The sequence below is a fragment of the Aspergillus tanneri genome (assembly GCF_003426965.1).
Source record: "Aspergillus tanneri strain NIH1004 chromosome Unknown AapTan_2_pilon_pilon_pilon, whole genome shotgun sequence".
NCBI classification, from domain to species: domain Eukaryota; kingdom Fungi; phylum Ascomycota; class Eurotiomycetes; order Eurotiales; family Aspergillaceae; genus Aspergillus; species Aspergillus tanneri.
This window is the reverse complement of record NW_022984629.1, coordinates 4,166,794-4,184,763: the sequence shown is the minus strand read 5'-3', so window position 1 is coordinate 4,184,763 and position 17,970 is coordinate 4,166,794. Positions and strand designations below refer to the sequence as shown.

Genomic DNA, 17,970 nt, shown 5'->3' with positions numbered 1-17,970 from the left:
ACACCCCTTCACCCCCTCCTACTTATCCCTTCCCCTCCCAGCGCCTTAACCTTCCCATATTCTCCCCTGTCCCTAGTGTGGACACCTCTTGTCGGTTCGTGCTTGTGCTCTGTCCAAGGCAAGCGCCAGCTTAAAAACTATTAGTACGATCGTTCTTTCCAACAGTGGCCATCCACACTTGGTTTCTGTTCCCTGTCATGTTTATGTTTATTGCAAAGCTGTTCTGATAATTATCGTTATAAATAATTATAATGTCTAACCAAAGCTGACTTCGTTCTATTGTGCTCCTAGTCAAAGCGTGTGCTCGCCTGCTTCAATATGCACGATGCCATCCAAGGAGTGCCAGAAACGCTGTTGGCGTGGTAGCACAAGTTCGGAAGTCTCTGACTTGTCAGATAAATGGAAAAAAACTAAACATATGTTTAAGAAAAAGGGTACACCGAAGCATAGAGGATAACATTAGCCATCAGGATAGTGCCGATAATGATAGCGAGAAATATATATCCTTATTATCTAATTCGGACACCGACGTCGAGGTAAAAAATTCCCGTGATTGGCTCCAAGAAGAGAATAATCTAGATAAAAAGCAGATACAAAGACGGAGCTATAGAGGGAAATCGATTATTTTACAAAAGTGGGTTTGGGAACTTTGGAGTCGGTATAAGCAAGACCCCCGCTTTTTCTTTATTTTTCCAGTGACGAAAGCATATCTTATAATATAAAGTTTCTGTGGGGAGACAGGACGAGACGCTCTAGCACTTATAAGCAAGGACCCTCCGAATGTAAAAACGCTTCGGACCTTTTTTAACTACACGATTACAAAGTGTTGACAATATATCAATGCTGCCTCTAACTTGCAAACTTACTAGAACGTGTGGATAACGATCCGGCGAGAAAAGTGCGGACTCGCAATTCCACCTCTAGTCAAAGACCAGATAATTGGGGTAAGAGGCTTTTCAAATACGGGTTTTTGATTTGCACTTGCCAATTAAACAAGTAGGCGCGTGACCAATTGGCAGAAGATGACTTCGCACAGAGAAGAGAAAAAAGCCAATCCTTTGGTCTAAAGATGTTTTCGAACTGCTGAAGGTGCTGTGGAATGTTGGCCACAAGTTATAGGACCCGCTGCAGCTTGCTCTGATCATCCTTCTCGCCGGCATCACCTGTCATCGCCCGGCTGCGCTGGTTACCATGCTGCACAACGATGTGGCTGTGACGTTGTTTCCTACAGGAAGAGGGCGACCCCATATGGTGTTGAAGGTCAGACCACACAAAACAAAACGCTACCGTGGACGGAAGAAGCAGAAGTGAGTGAGAACTAAGTCAGCTTTAGAAGTGACGCTGACCCTAAGTAGCACATTAGGGATCCCTGAGGTTCCCAGTGAACCATGCCTACTGCTGTGCCCGAAAACGCTGCTCTTGGGACTCCCCATGCGCAAGTCGGCACAACAATCAAGATGATCACGGACCAACTTGGCTTTGCAAAGATCGCTACCATCGTGTGCACAGATTCATACTCTCTTTATGAATGCCTCGTTAAACTCGGAACCACCAAGGAGAAGCGCCTTATGATCGATATCATGGCACTTCGCCAGTCATACGAACAAAGGGAGATCATGGAAATACGATGGATCGACGGAAGTGAAAACCCGGCAGATGCAATGACCAAGACAGATCCCAACAAGGCCTTGGAGAAGTTCATCACTACGAATACCCTACGAGTACGCATAGAGGGATGGGTGGAGTGAAGGTAATAGGGTATGGCGAGATCTACGTGCGTAACAATGCGCGGTAGGATAGGAGGATTGTTCTTTTTGCTCGCTTGTTTTATGTCCGCTTGTTTTCCTACTTGAGGGCACCGGTTCTTTTTGCACAAAAGAAAAATTGCCAGTGTTGAGATATATGACCCATCATATTCAGGGGTCAAAGCTTTCTCTCCCCCTGAATGTGCTGGTCGAGTGGGATACAGAACTCTTCTCACTCAAGAACTAACTAATCATAGCAAATCTACTTTTCGATTTAAAAGGCAAAAGCCTGTTCAGTACCTAGCTGGCGAGACCAAGAAGTACAAAGGTCTAAAAGATCCTGATACTAATAGAAATACCTAGAGTGCTTTGATTTTTATAGATACCATGTTTCTCCCCTAGGTGCTTCTGCAAATTACAGGTTAAGCCTTTGGTGACTGAATTAACAGTAACCTATTTCCCTGGAGCTTTACAGTATAGACAAGCATACTATATATTAACTTTTGTCTTCCCAGTTTGCTTATTAAAAATGAACTTTCCTTCCATAATTGTCTGTAAATGTAAGTGTAGGCCCATGAGGTTTCTCGTCACCGTCTTTTCGGTCTCGGAGGCTTAAAAAGGATTTAATAGTATACTGTATTGCTAATAGCTGAATCTGTGAAACTAAATCACTGGGAACAACGGGACTACTCTGAGAAGAAGGATAATTGATAAAAACTTGTTTAATATTATTAAGAGCTTCTGTAGGCTGGCTTTTAATCTAATCTTCTAGATTAGCTTTATTATCACTACCACCATTTGCAATCTTCCAAAAGCCTTGCTGACGTGCGTTTTGTGGACGAGGGCGAATAAATCTATCCATTATACAAGATAGAGTATGTGATAAACTAAAGATATAGAAGCTAAAGAAAAAGACCTGTAAATTGACACGACCTGCCGGATCGGGAACATTCGATCGAGAAAACCGCTGTGCCAGGAGCAAAAGACTAGTATTCAAGGACAGCGTCCTTGAACTATTCTCGCTTTATATAGTCAGGTTGTACAGCGCCGCAACACAATTGATCGAGGAATCATTGCAAAAAGGTCTAGGAAGCGGAAGCAAGCATAATAGAAAATTCAGGCTTTCATTATATATATAAATTTATATAATATCTAAAAATTAATGATTTTATTGCTTCTTGAAGTTTTCGATATACTCTTTTGGTCATTTGGCTGCCAGGGTCGCGCAAGGCGCGACCCTGGAGGCCTTAGCGCAGGGGTCGGTTAGGGGGGTATACATTTCGCCTCCTAACCTTTGCGCAAGTCTTAAGACACCAAGAGCAATTTTTTCATATCTCCTGATTGTGCTGGTGTTCAGTGCTACTCGATGTACGGCAAAATTTTGGATCTGGCGGATTTCTTGTAATTTGGTACAGAAGGACTCTCGCTCCCGCTCCGAGATAACTACTAAAGGTGAGTTTATGTTGAAAGCAAAAATATTCAAATATTTCACGTCCTGGTTCAGCGGGCATAGCAAAATCTCATCTGAATATTTACCAAAGTGCGTATAGCGACTTCCATTGACGCATCTACTAATGGCATTGACATTTCCAATTACCCACTAGCTAAACATCAATTGTCTAGTAGAGCCCCCACAGAACCGGCTGACTCTTGATATTGCCATTACAATCCATGTTCCCCTTCGCTCCAACCTTCCCATCCCTAGCAAACTGCTTAATACTGTCGTTGATAATATCAATAACATCCTGCCCACCAACAACAAAGTTCACATTCCCGTCCACCTTGGTAGCCTCCACGCCAAACGCACAAGAACCATGCGAGGCAACCTTGCGCTGGTTTTTGCCAACAACCTGGGTGGTCCAGTCCGTGCTAGCGTCGCCCTCGATATTCTTAATAATGGTAAGACAGTCGTCTACACTAGGTGACGCATCGCTGGTCTGGTCCACAAACGTCGAGTCCCCGCAGGTGTCCTTGCCCGGCGGGATATCGCAGGGGTAGAAGTCGCTCGAGCCCGCCTTGGCCGTGTCCCAGGATTGAAAGGCACGCTCGGGGCTACAGACGGGAATACGCATGAATCCGGGCGTTGTGACGTCCACGTCCATCAGGTTGTCGATTGTGCCCTCGTTAGTCGGGTCCGCGAAGCCGCCGCCGTTTTCCTTGCCGTTTTTCATCCACGTGCGGACAGAGCCCTTAATCAGGTCGTCTCTGGTAATGCCGCCGAAGTTGCCGTTGCCGAGGGAGTCGAGGCCTGGGGGGGCAGAGAATTTGTTGTCTACGCATACGCGCTCGCAGTGTCCTCCGTCGTGGTACACGCAGTGGCATTCTACGGCGTCACCGTCAGGGTATGCGAGGTAGTATTGTCGCCCGTCGACGCAGGCGCCTGTGGCGTCCATGGTGTCGTCGTCGAGGTAGTTGCTGAGTTGCTTTCCTTCATCACACCCGTGGCCAGCGTCGATGATAAAGGCGTAGGCTTTCGAAACCTGCCAGAGAGCAGGGATGGAGTAGCCGAAGAAGCACTTTTGAATATTGGCTCGTAGCTCATTCTTCACATTGCCGGTCTCTCGGGGCTCTGATTCGAATTTACCATCCTCGATGAGCTTTCCGTTGGATATGGTGTCCTCAAGGATCTTGATCGACTCCGGGCTTCCGTTGAATAATTCCTCGAGTGCAAGAGAGGTAACATTGGCCCAGCCATTGATGACTTGCCCCATATAGTTTGAGAATTCATCCTGTGCCTCCGGCTTCCATGGGGCGTCCTTACTGGGTAACACGTCCTTGGCGATGGTTGTACCCTGTCCGATCACGGTCATGGTGGTATCCTTGACATTGTCAAAGGTGCTTCCTTTCTCGAGGAAATAAGGGAGGTTCTTAAGGGCCGTGTTGAAGAAAGGCCCAGCAGTCCCGAGGGCTCCAAGGGTGATAAGGTCAATAAGCAGCAAGCGCCAGGTATTGTCCTCCTCGGGCGGGATCGGCGCAAATTTATTCTCCAGATCATCGAGCGCTGTGCTGCCAATCGCTGCGGCCTCGAACAGAGTCTTGTGATAGTCCGCGTATAGTTTATGGATTTTCACCAGCGAGTTCCAGATAAGCTGCGCCGCGGGTCCCGACGTGTCACCGTTCGCACCATCTGGGCAGTCCTTCGCGACGCAGCTGTTCGAGACCAACTCCCCGCAGTTGGCCTCAGCTCCGATATGGAGGGTAGTTGAGACCGACTGCATAAACTTGATCCCGTGTCTTGGCTCGTCCGTGTCTTCCCAGATCCTAACAACGTCCGCCCATGCAGCATCCGCGTTCAAAGTCTTCCACCGGTCAGAGGGCGTGTACCATGTAGAGTCGACAATCATTTTATGCGTGCAATCCATTTCGGTCCAGTTGCCGTTCCGCGTGTGGTCCGTCTTGGGGTCTTCCCCGGCGAGGGCGAGTTGCTTGAACACACCCCAGCTCGTTGCCGGTCCGGGCACATCATGGTATTTCTGCAAATCACTGGCCCAGTCAGAGGTGCCTCCCAGACCCCAGGCGGAGTAGAGGGCTGTGCGTGTCTTCTTGGTTGCAGCGCTCATGTAGCCGACCCATTCCGTGTTATCATAGACAAGAATGTCACTGTTGCTGCTGGAGTCGACAAAGTGTTTAACAACTCGGCCTGGCTTGTTCAAGATCTCAGCAATCTCAGCGTCAGCAATGTACCCAGCTGTGCCGGTGCATTTTCCCTTCTTCGCATTTGAATTCAGCCGGTCACCGGTGAATATACAGTCGGGGCCCCAGCACCCTGCCTCGGCCATCTTAAAGGATCGCCCGTAGCTAGTCACACCGACAATTACCTTCCTTCCGGGAACACCTGCTTTGGTGATCATCGCCAATGACTGCCTGGTCTCTGTCAGGTTGACCTGACTGCGCAGGCAATTACCCCTGTCACATCCCTCTTGGGAGTTACTGTTGTGGGAATCCCACTGACCATGGAGATCATAGGTCATGTAGACAATGTAATCCACAATCTTACTAATTTGCGCGATGGGGAACTGCTTTAAGTACCAGTAGGAGGAAGGAGCGGCGATGGAGATAGATTTACCGGGCAGGAGGTTTTTAAGAACAACAAGGAAGGCGAGGTAATTAGGACCCTCTTCCTTAGTACCGGGATCGAAGTCCGGAAGATCAGGAGCCCCGGGATACTCCCAGTCAATGTCGACGCCATCAAGGTTATTCTCCTTGATAAAGTTTGCAATCTTCGTAGCCATCGTAAGCCGGTTCTCAGGCTTGACTCCATTGCGGAAAATCTGATATGTATCAGGCATAGTTGAGAAGTCCCAGCCACCGAACGACAAGATCTTCTTCGCGCCAGAGATACGCTTAAATTCACCGAATTGGTACGAGGACAGCGCATCACCAGTCTCAACATCAAAGGAGGGTGTCAACGTGCCAAAGCCAAAGTGGATGTGTGTATACTGCGAGGTGTCGATCTGGGAGGCATCTTGGAACAGGCACTCCCGGCTCAAGCAGTAACCTTCATAGTAGGCAATCTTAATAGCGCCGGTTCCGTCGCCCTTAACAACATCCATCCCGCAGTTGGAAATACAGCCGTAGGTGCCCGGCTCGGCAGTCCCCGGGGCGCCGGTATTGGTGTCAATGCAAAAGTCCTTGGTAATACCACATTGCCCCCAGATATTGCAGCAGGCGTTCAACGGGCAGGGATTGAGATTAGCAATATCCGAGCCATCGGTGGGCGGCTCGGACCCTGGCTTCTGGGGACCACACACTGCGTTGGCAATCGAGGCAGGGAAAGGCGCAGTACCTTCGCTCAAGCACATAATTATGTCCTTAAACAGAAGCTTACAGCCGTTCCAGCCCCAGGTGTTCTTGTTGAAGTCTTCAAGATCTTCCTTCGTGAGGCTGTACTCGGCAGCGAGATTGTCGCAGTTATCATTTTCCTTGACCTGGTATGTATGGCATGAGCCATCCTTGTTAGGCTTGGGGCTGAAATCCGGAAGGTCTCCCTTGGAGCAGCAAACGTGCTGCTTGGGCTTCAATGTCGAACAGAAGTTATCGCCAGGGTTGTACTTGGTAAAGTCGGCTCTCGAAATACCACACTTTGCAGCCAGGTCCGCACAGCCATTGCCAGATTCAACCTGGACCGTGCTACACTCAGCACGAGCGTGGAGCTTCCTAGTCACAGCAGTTGAGTTGGTGGTGGTAATGGTGGGATTCACGTGTAGACGCGGCGTGGTAAACATGGCCAGGCCAGGAAACTTGGTGGACCCCTCGAACGACAGGCACGTCGCGTTGGCCCAAGACTTAATAGCGTCCTGGATGGGAGTGAACGTACCACTGCTTATGGCCATGACTCCGAAAATGTGTGTGCTGTCATAGTTCTGCTCGCAGAGCTGCATGGCTAAACTCGGTGTCGAAACGTTGAGGTTTTCGAGGTTATCTTGGAAGATCTTTAAGGCAGACTCGCTGAGGCCTTGGTTCAGCAGACCCTGGCCAATATAGAGACCAATGGTGGCCTGACCAGACTGGCCATAGATAATAAAGGGCCTATCCGCGGCTCCATGTCCATTCTCAGCATACTGACGAATCTGCTTGACAAGTGACCGCAGTCCCGAAGTCGCAAGCCCAAACCCCTCCTTCCACCACCCCATCTCAAACTTAACATCAACAGACTCCACGGAAGCGATCCGTGCGCCCAAAGCGGGGATCTGCGAGAAATCAGGACCGAAAGACGAGCAAGCATGGATCTTGTGATTCTTAGCCTGGTCGTCAACAGGGTCGTAGAGAGAAAAGTCGTAGAACATGGTCTGTTTGCATTTCTTGATCTGCTTAAAGTTGGGATACACAGACCAGTTCCCCGTGCTAGGCCCAGAAACACTGCATCGCTCAGGACAGACTTCAGCGCTGCGATAGCTTGGACTGGCGGAATTTCTGAATCCTGGTGTGGCCACGGCTCCATTGGCAGAGAGCAAGAGGCCAACGCTAACAGCCCCAAGTACTGCCATGAAGGATGACAAAGTCACCATTCCTGCGGACACAAGTTAAAGAATGTCAAAATAATGAAAGAATGATGAGAAGACATTTCCACAAGAGAGAGACATGGCGCAGTGTGTTTTATACTATTTCGGCATCTATACCCCTTTCTCGTATCCTCGCCTCGAGTCTGAGCTTTCTCTTTCTCGTACCTTTTCATCCCATCCCTCGCTTGCCCTGGACGTTGCATCGGCTCATTTCCCACCTCATCTCAGCTTAGCTGGAAGCCCTACTGTATTAGTCCCCCAGTTGTACTCGTACAAGCCATTACAAGGCTCCCTAGCAAGGATTTCGGCCGGTGAAGATGGGAAATTCCAAATTGGTGAATTAATGCAACCATACTCCGTACTACTCGTGTAGACTCCGTAGAGGGTCTCTTAGCCTCAGCATATAAACGTGTGAACATCTGACCATCAAGAAGGGGTCCACGGACCTGTCTAAACTTACTACACACTAGGTCAATTTTAGCGCCTTGGTATTGTTGGGGGCTGAATCTTCAATCTATGCAGAGCTGTCTAACTGCGGCGCATGTGCAAGAAGAGGGGATAGTTGAAAAACAAACCCTAAGGGTGGTAAGCGGCGAATTGAAGTTATGTTAGTGTGTGGTGTGGTTAGGTACTGTGGTGTGGTTAGGTACCAACCTACTCAGGGAAGAGTTAGTCTTGCTGCCTTGGTATTCTAGCCTCAGGGTCATGGCCTTTTGTGTATAGCTTGCTTTTAATTACTCCGTAGTATCTCCGTAGAAGTAAGCTACTGGTAGATATAATAGCCTTATTACCTATCTTTCTATTGTAATGGAAACTCCGGTGGGTCTAAGTATCCGGGTGTACTGTGTACTAACGGAGATGTACGGAGTACTTGATTAGTACCTTTTTTTTAATATTTTAATATATTGTCCGGAGAGAGAGCTCACGCCATGTCTAATCTGTTTTAATTGGTAAACCCTTTCGGGCCCTTCCACCTACTCCAACCCCTAGCCCTACTTAGGAGAAAGGCGATTCTACGTCTCTGGCGTTGAGTCCGGTGCAGGTTACCTTAACGACGACGTGGTCGTTGTCTGCTGCGGCGGGAGGATTCTTCTTCGTGACAAAGTCCACCGTGCTCAGTTGGCCTGGTTTTTGCACAAAGAGCGCCGCATGGACGGCACCGGAGAGCAGCATCAGCGTGGCGCTGCCCTGTTCGCGCTCGCGGAACCGCTCATTCATGCGCTTGTCTGGCACGGCGCGACTGATTAGCAAACCTGCGCCGTTTTGAAGGTACATATAGTCGATGTTGCTGGGGGAGGAGGATGTGACCTCGGTCTGGAGTATGCGTGCCACAGCGCGCGAGATGATTGTCGGGTTGTTTCGCGGAGCCAATTCTAGCGAGAAGATCTTCGTCGACGGCTGCTCGATCATGATGGGCGCGCGCCAGCCCCGAGAACACAGATTGCATTGGATCGAAGTCGTCCTGCTTGCCTAATCCGGTAGTTCAGGCGATCCGCGGCCCCTCTGCCACGATATGTTTGATTACTTTGTATTTGGCCTCGTTGGCCTCCGCGAGGGCCACCTTGTCGAGCTCGACGGTGGAGACATCCAGTGTGGTGGGGGATAGCAACGATGAGGATTGGGCGAGGAGGTCGGCGAGGGTGACTTCAGTTTCAGATCTCCGCTCAGGGAATCCGCCAGCTGCTGGGCAGGGGTGCGGGCGACGAGAACTAGTCGGTCCAACGATGTAGTCAAGGAAGTATTGGCGAGAAGGGCGTAGAAGCTGTACGCCCTTCCAGCCCATGAAGAGCGAATGATGGAGAATTTCTCATAATGGAGATGCTTAGTGGCGGCTGTATGACCGTTCTCATGACCATTCACATAGCTGTTTTCCTCACCATGTCCAGCAGTAGTTGGCGTTACACGTAACGAATACCGAGGCCGTTATTTTTCATCTCATAGTACTAAACTGTATCTGTATGCACCAATTGGCGTTGCCTTGGCCCTTAATTGCTGTCTGTTTCGGTTGATATACATAGGTATTGTGTTTGTCTTGTGGCGGCGACTGGACCCCCTAACATTTTAACGCAAACTGGCCAACCAGCACTGGCTTGCTGGGTTTAGAAGCCGACCTACTCTTGGCAAACTAAGATAGATGCCTGTCAACGCTTGTAATATATCGTCTTAAAATGTGAGATAATACAGACTGGGGAGTGGAGGCCAGACGGACGGAGGCAAGTAGCCGAGTGGGTGCAAATTTCTTCGGAGGCGCTTTTTCTCGCCTTCCTGGGCAACCTCGGCTTTAACCTTGTTCAATCAATTCCTTCCCCATCTGGTTAGGTTAGTAAAGACTGTCTTCCCATGTTAGCTTATACCACAGTAAGGTAGTACGCCTGGGGAGGGCCTAAGCACATATGTGACGCATTTCCTTTGAACATCGCTGGAACGCCTCGTCTCCATACTGGTATCGGAGGCTAAAGCCCCGGCCCGACGATAATCACTCTTGGCGAGCAATTCCTACGGATGTAAGAAACTAGTGCCCTTGGCAGGAGCCGATACTTCTACGATGCAGGAACCGGCTTAAGCGTGGTTGTAATGGTGACGTAAATTATGTTATAAAAGAGGGGTAAAACGAGCTCCCTACACCTAGCTGAAGAAGCTAGAGAATTATCCATAATAACAATCACAAGAATGATTATATTGATTAGTACGTTGATTAATATAATTAAGAAACTGTCCAAGTAGTCGTTCAAACATCTTTTCAAGAATAGTATCTACTTTCCTATTCGGTACTAGCCGAATATGCGTGAGGTCACCAATAAACATAAAATTATATCTTAAATCCTGGTAGTCTTCGGCCCCACTGCATACTTCTACCGCAGTTGCTTATTAGCAGTGACTTTGGGACTCAGCCGCCCGTGCATTGCTTCTATTAGTGTCAAGGAGGGATACTATTCCTGGCCAGGTAGTTAGATTAATATAAGTATTATTAGAAATCCACCGGCCGCGGTTAATCGGTGTTACATTGGTCTGGTTAGGCTTCAAAAATTGGGCTTGGGGATTGGTTCTTAGTGCATGCGCGGAAATAAAATACATGCGGGTCTACAATAATAGCCCCCGCCTACAGTATATAAGATGGGACACCTAGAAGCGGACCACCCCCCGAATCGGACCACCTTTCCCATACAAACTAGCACTTTTCGATGATTTTTTATTCCACCAAATAATGCGTAAATTTCTATGTGAATGGTAATTTACATTTAAAATATAATTATGTAATCTCCTTAGTCCGAAAAGGGTAAGACTAGGTTACAGGGTACACCCAATTGCCACGCCACTGCAAAAAGGTCAACTAGACTTGGTAATACCAAGTCTGGCTCCCAATTCACTTATCTACCGTCTCCGCGGTCACACTAAATTAGCTGTGATTACAAGATATATGGAAAGCAGATCTGGTTAATTGAAGCGTCCAAAATAGGAGAAAATTATACGTTACAGAATGAACTTCACCCACCAGAAATATTATGCCTAGTAAGTGGTAAATGATTATGGATCCCAATCAAGCGGATGTTCAACACTCAGTTACCCAGGTTAATTGAGGTGGGGAATTAAGGCCTTCAGATTTGTGCGGCTGTCCGAACTTGGTTGTTGATTTAGGGACGAATGTCGAAAAGACAAGGCAGGGCAGAAATATAGTAGCAGAAATTTGCTAGCGCTGCCCCCAACAAACCTCCTCTGTAGTTCATCACCGAACTATTTGGCATCTGTTGACCGTTTAGTAGTTGTGTTATCTGTCGGTACTGAGGGTGGGTAAAAATACCCTCGCTTTCCAAACACTTTCCCTTATAATGTTCTAGGGTTAAAAATAAAGACAATGGGTTAACCAACTGCCCCTCCTTATCTAGTAGAGACGCCGCCCTCAGATATGTAAATTTAAACTTCAAAGTGCTTTTGTCGTTGATCCCCTAGTAAACTACTGTCTACATCCAAAAGCTTTTTGGGTTTATTTTTTAGTTGCACCTCTATTTTATGATACAGTACCCTACAAAAAATGGGAGTTAGAGGTAACCTAGGCTTGTATAAACATACCCTTGTTTTTAGACTTGAAAATGCATCTCATTTACTGGTCACTGGTTACTATAGTCTACCTGATTTCAGCAAGAACGATCAATTACTATTATACCAATAAGTCATCTATAGTATAAATACACTCCTATGTTTCTTAGGATGTAGTATGCAAGAGATATCAAATCACTTTCTAAATGCCCCCCTTTTCTTTTACTTTTGAGTCTCCAATATAATGTCGAAAATATTTAAAAGACGAAGGGTAGCGAGGGCTTCAGGATCATGGGAGAAATCCCTCCGGCACAGGAGAGATAGACGGAGAGCGAGCATTATAAAAAAAAGTATACAAATACAGCAAGATGTGAGATGCTGATGTTTATTTGGGAATCCGGCTCAGGGATCTGGCCGGGTCTATACATACCTGTCCAATTCTATAGGATTCTGGTCCGGTTTCGAAGGATACACCTTGCAGTCAGTAAGAGAATTTATACGCTAAATTAAAATGGGCCGCCTATTATCCACACCCAATTCGGAAAAAACTTCATAGTAATATGAGATCCATGACCATCTAAAATTAGAAAGCGCCAGCGCCTCCGGGTTTTCTCCTATTTCTCCCGATCAAAAATAGTTGTAAGCCAAGCATATCCCAGCTTTTCATTTGTCCAGCCAGAAGGAGGGGATGCAAAAAAGCAGCTGTGGTTATTAGAATTGAAGTCCTGAAGCCATGAATCCTGGATATTACCTGAAATTGCCTGGTACATAAGACCTGGAGAAAGAAAGCTTACATCTGCACAGATACAAGCAATTGTAGTAATCCACTCTCTATTTCTATCCTGGAGTCGTTGCTTGATCCCTCCTTGCTCATATCTTTGCCGGGAAAAGATTCTTTTGCCTTTAGATAATACTCCAATAAGAAAGCCTTTTTCATCCATATTATACATAAACTTCAGGATGGATATCCTATTCCTCGATCTTTCGGGCCATAAATTCAAAATTTAAAGCATATTTATATGCTGAATCAGCCCGCTTTCTTGAAACATCCATTCCAGTAGTATAATGAGCAACAAGCTATCATAATATTTCTTTATAAAGCGCCCCGGCCACTGTGTTCCAGGCTTATTTCCAGTAAATTCCTTGACAAAATTCCATAGTATTTCATGGGTAGGTGGAATGCCTCGATCGATAAGTGTATTGATCCATTTTATAAGCTCTTTGGATTGCTGGTTGTTGAGAATTGTTGGGCTTCGTACTGAGTAGCTTGGGACTGCTGTATCCCTCGATGGTGTTTTGACAGCGTTAATCAGCTAATTCTATGCCTTTCAGCAACTTTTGTGTAATTGAGCTTTTCACCTTCTTTTAGGCTTTCTATTTCTTCAAGAGCTGCTTCAATTGAACCCATTTTGGTGGAATTGTAGAGGTTTGAATTCCATGTCAAGAAGTCGTTGTATTGCCAAAATCGTGCGTCAGGTGATCACCGACGGTACGGCTTGTTTACCTGACCCCGCACCTCCTATGTATCCTTCTTTCTTCTTCATGTTTGATATTCTCGTTGCAACTACCTGGTACATTCGATAATAAAGATGAGATTGGATTACTAGACTGAGTCATAATATTTCTGTCAATTATTTAGTAGATGGATTTTTACCATCCCTAATGTCTACCTAAGTCATATAATGGATTGCTTAAACCAGATATCATTCCATACCTAGGTAGTGTCGATCGAGAAAACTAAACATGAAGAAGGAAAGAAGGAAAGAAGGAAATTGGATGGAAATGATGGATGGATTCATGTTTGGTGTAGAGGTGGCTCTAGGGTACACTTTTGATGACTCGGAGGAACTGTACCCTCCTACTGCGCAATGTCCAACTCCATGCACAGCTTAGTTTAAACACCAACACAGACATAGTATCCCAGCCACAAGTTGCTGCACGCCGCATTGATCTCCGTGTTCCATGCGCGAAACTGCGCAAACGTGATCCCCGCATCCGTATAGATAGACCAGCAGTTGTTACCGTCCTCGATCAGGTGGAAGGACTTGCATTTGTCGACGATCCCGGGCATCTGGGGCGTGGGGCCGGAGGGCTCGTCGGTTGGCTTGGGTGCCTGCGAAGTGGTGGTTGCGCCGGAAACGTGCACGCAGACATAGTAGTCCAGCCAGAGGTTTGTGCAGTCTATACACCAAAGGGATGGATATTAGATTCGGATCTGATAGGATGGCTCTTGGTTGCGTAAAGAAAGAGAAAAGGGGAGGAAGGTAAAGACATACCGTTGTTAATCTCGCTGTTCCAGCTCTTGAACTGGGCTACGCTGATACTGTGCTTCGCAGCAATGGTATCACACTGGTCGCCGGATAAGACCTTGTAGAAACTATCACAGTTGTCTGCGACGCCGGGCATAGTGGGGAAGTTGCCGGGCGCGGGCTCGGTGGTGGTTGTCGTCGTGAGTGTGGTGCTCGGGGTATTATCACTGACAGTGCCGATCACGCAGTATAACTTGTTAGTATCAAAATTAGGGCAGGTAATGCCAGGGTTCAGCTGCTGGAGAGTGTCGACCGAGAGTCCCCAGCTGCTTGCAAAGCTCGAGCATGTAGCACCCGCGTCAGCAGTGGTGGAAAAGTCGCACTCAACTGCGCGGCGGGACAGGGCCGCGGCCATTCCTGGGGCGAACCCGACGGCAAGAAGGTGTGTCAGGTACATTATGTTGGTCTTAGATTGGACTCTGTAGAGAATATGAGCGTTAGCGAGGGTTCGCTGCTTAGGGAGTCGAGTGTCACATACGTAATATAGACTCAAATTAAATAAGGGAATGATTGACAGCTAACTACGGCCTGTATAGAGGTTTATATAGCAATCTAAGGCCCTAACATTTCCTGCGCTACACCCTCTGGTCTGCATCCAAGGATACCTACTATCCACCCACTTAGCGTGCTATACTTCATTTACTTCTCGACTGCTTTAGGAATAGTTGAAGCTTTGAAGTGCTCAGCTGATTGTTACATTACTTGCCATGTTTTATGCGGTATAAATAACTAGCTTAAAAAGTGGATATCATTGTATGGAGGGAGGCCAGAGAGTGTGAAACAGCAAACCGGAGATATCTTGATAGGGTAAATATACGTTAGGCATTGAGTTCGGCATTTTTTGTCAGAATCTATTAATTCCTTTGTGGAGCAAGGTGCTGGACGCTATTTACTGCCACCTTCTACAGAGTAGCCGTGTTATCAATACGCATACGCCGACAGAGAAGAGGAGAGGTCGGTGGCATAAGAGCAAGATAACTCATCAAGGCAGACTCCAGGCCCACATCTTATACCTGTCTTTTAACTCACTTGATGCCCCGCTTGTCTTCCAGAGAGCTGGCTTTTTGTTAGTTGTATAGATGGGAGACACACCCGGGACCTAGGAGGGTTAGATGCCAAGATTAAAATCTAGACCTCGCCAAAAAACGTTCGACCCTTGACCGAAAACCCGCCAAAAGTAAATAGCGGTAATATATATAAATTTTACACCGTCGTTCATAGAATCCCTGGATTTTAATACGTAATACCGTAATATATCTGGACTTGGGTTCTTGGCGGGTTGCTGGGTAACCCATGGGTACCCAAAAAAGCATTATGGCGAGGTCTATGTGATGTTATATATCCAATGATTGGATATATAACATATGACATATGACATTTTGCATGAGGAATCCCAGTCCTGAAGGACTGCATACCATCAAAGCTTAGACTCTAACGTCGAATCTTGCTCCTGCGCAAGGCAAGGCAGTAAGAAAGACAGCGGAGTCTCCGGAGTAGATAACTGCAGAAATAGGATAATTCAACCCGCCGGAGCCGGGGGGTTCGAATGCCCGTGCCAGGAACCATTCTGAGCGGACTGGTTGAGGAACTTCATCCCCCCGAGCCCATGCAACTGCCAGTGAGAGTTGAGGAATAATTTCAAGGCAATGTAACACTGCAGTGTGCCTCCGGACACATAAAGTGAAGCCTTGGCAATAGGCGCCCCATAATCAGCGCCTCTGGTATTTCAATAACATACTCTTAGCAAGTAATCTTAAATATGCCTTGTCTTAGCGTTTTATCTGGTAAGATACAGAGATTTTAGCCTTATTGTAAGATTACTAGTGGGCCGCCAAGGCGTTACTTTATGCGATTAGAGATTGTTCTGCTTGTTCTTAGCTACCAACCCTTTACAGTGTTTTCACCATTCAGATTCTACTTCCTTTTTGGGTTAGCCCAGTACCCAGTGGCTCGGCGTCTCCACTATTAACCGTGCTAATCCCCCAGAGAAATGTCAGATATACCACTACACCACAAAAAGTAGCGCTGTTTCAATTTGTATGTAATAATGGTATCTGCCTATTCTGACAGGAAACTCCTATATTGTTAACCACGAGGTCCTATCTAGTCCGACCTCGACCCCTGCCAGCCACAATTTGGTTTAGTCTGCAGAGTAAAATATTACACTTAGCTCTACCCCTTTTTTATCCTATTTTACCACTTTCACTGCAAATCCTTTATCGCCTGCTTGCAGAACCTTACAGAACCATTGTCAAGAGGCCTTTACCTTTTTTTTCTCTATCGCGCTGTTGCTCCCCATATTTCCGACCTCGGCCTTCTATCGCCCTCTATTCACCACGCTTTAAAATCCTTGCTTCGCCTCAACATGCACTTCTCGCGGGCGAGCTGGTTACTCTCTGCCTGCATGGGGGCCATGGTCAGCGCTTCTAGCGTGCTGGAAATGGACCTGGTTTTCCCGCGCAACGAAACATATGCGCCCACTGAGTTGTTCCCTATTATTTTTGCTTTCCAGAATGCCGAGCGCGCGAAATACCTGAACCCTCATATTTCCTACACAATAAGGAACTGGGATAACAGGAACGACACTATTACTCGATCTTACGATTTAAGATGGACAAACTGGTCCAGCCACGACCCCTACTTTGCATACACATACTTCAGTGACTTCAGCACTGAGGGTCGTTGGAAGCTGGATTGGAGCTTGACCTGGGAGAGTTGCGACGAGTACGCCTTTTCTAATAGTCTTCCCCGTGCGAGTATGATCTACAACTCCACATCTTGGGGTATCTTCTTCACCATCCAAAATGCCGCTCCCAAGGTGGATCTTGTTACTGCTACAGCCAACAAGACCTGTCCCGGGGAACACGGGGTTGCTATCAAAGTTACCGATAAAACCATGGAAGTTCCACTGTGGGTGGACTGGCCTGGTGGTGACTCCACTAATAACACATGTGCAGTGGTAGCGTCCTCTACCCCGATGCCGATACCAGATCCTTGTCGGGTCGATATTGACTCGGCTATTGCTGCAAGTATGTCTGCCTCCTTGACTGCCACCTTGTGTAAGGGCGTAAACCCGCCGGCTGATTGCCCGGAGGACGATGAGAATGCCGCCCAGCAACTGGCTGTTTTCGGCGTATCCCTCTTGCTAGCTGCATTCGGAGCGTTGAGTTTCTTTCTAATGTGAACATGTCCCTGCAATTAATGCTTTGATACTTGATGCCCCTGCTTCTGCTACAACACATTGATTTCTTCGTATTATAACCCAACCTGTCACGATCGCATGCGCGCGGATATCCACTCTCCCGGTACCCAACCACCTTGGGGTAGTAGTAGTAGTAGTAGTAGTAGTAGTAGTATTCATACACTGACCCCTCGCCTTCGGCGATATGCAGGTAACTAACTATAGCTATCTCTGTATGTATCTAGTTACATGAGTCTATTATTAGCACGAACTTAGAGCCTCGTCAAGGCCTGTGATGGCCCTTTTGCCTTGGTGTTATGCTATGCTGCCCCTCTGGACCGCGGCTTTTACAAATCCCTTAAAAAAAAAAAAGAGAAACAGAGCAAAACCAAACCAAAACACAAAGGAAACAAAGGACAGCCTCAGAGAGAGGTTTCCAACAAACCTTTCCGCCCCATCCCTGGGGAGGAATTCGTAAATAGCCATTTAAGTAAGACACGTTATAGCGACTAGTTGAGTTGTAGGTCACTAAAGACCACGAGCAGAATGTTTGAACAGAGTCACGTTGGAGACCACACCAAGATTATTTTGTTGTATAGGCGCTGGACTCGACGATAGCACCAGCTCTGGCTCCAGAGGCCAAAAACAATAAGAGGGCAAAAGAATCTTGAAATCTTGAGCGCTTATAGATATAGTTA

General features: G+C 47.2%; 4 protein-coding genes across 4 annotated transcripts; 1 reads left to right on the top strand and 3 right to left on the bottom strand.

Annotated features, from left to right (window-relative positions):
* Nucleotides 1–3,364: 3,364 nt before the first annotated feature.
* Nucleotides 3,365–7,732, bottom strand: ATNIH1004_001327 (uncharacterized protein; the record flags this gene model as incomplete). The annotated part of the gene is made up of 1 exon (XM_033566027.1): nt 3,365–7,732. The coding sequence occupies one exon, from the start codon at nt 7,730–7,732 to the stop codon at nt 3,365–3,367; it is 4,368 nt and encodes a 1,455-aa protein (XP_033431784.1).
* A 1,011-nt stretch (nt 7,733–8,743) lies between these two features.
* On the bottom strand, nt 8,744–9,530 carry ATNIH1004_001326 (uncharacterized protein; the record flags this gene model as incomplete). Its single annotated transcript, XM_033566026.1, has 2 exons — nt 8,744–9,217; nt 9,273–9,530. 2 exons carry the CDS (start codon nt 9,528–9,530, stop codon nt 8,744–8,746), a joined length of 732 nt encoding a protein of 243 aa, XP_033431783.1.
* Nucleotides 9,531–13,676: 4,146 nt separating this feature from the next.
* ATNIH1004_001325 (uncharacterized protein) lies at nt 13,677–14,446 on the bottom strand (the record flags this gene model as incomplete). Its single annotated transcript, XM_033566025.1, has 2 exons — nt 13,677–13,963; nt 14,059–14,446. The coding sequence occupies 2 exons, from the start codon at nt 14,444–14,446 to the stop codon at nt 13,677–13,679; spliced, it is 675 nt and encodes a 224-aa protein (XP_033431782.1).
* Nucleotides 14,447–16,456: 2,010 nt separating this feature from the next.
* Nucleotides 16,457–17,275, top strand: ATNIH1004_001324 (uncharacterized protein; the record flags this gene model as incomplete). Its single annotated transcript, XM_033566024.1, has 1 exon — nt 16,457–17,275. One exon carries the CDS (start codon nt 16,457–16,459, stop codon nt 17,273–17,275), a length of 819 nt encoding a protein of 272 aa, XP_033431781.1.
* Nucleotides 17,276–17,970: the final 695 nt, after the last annotated feature.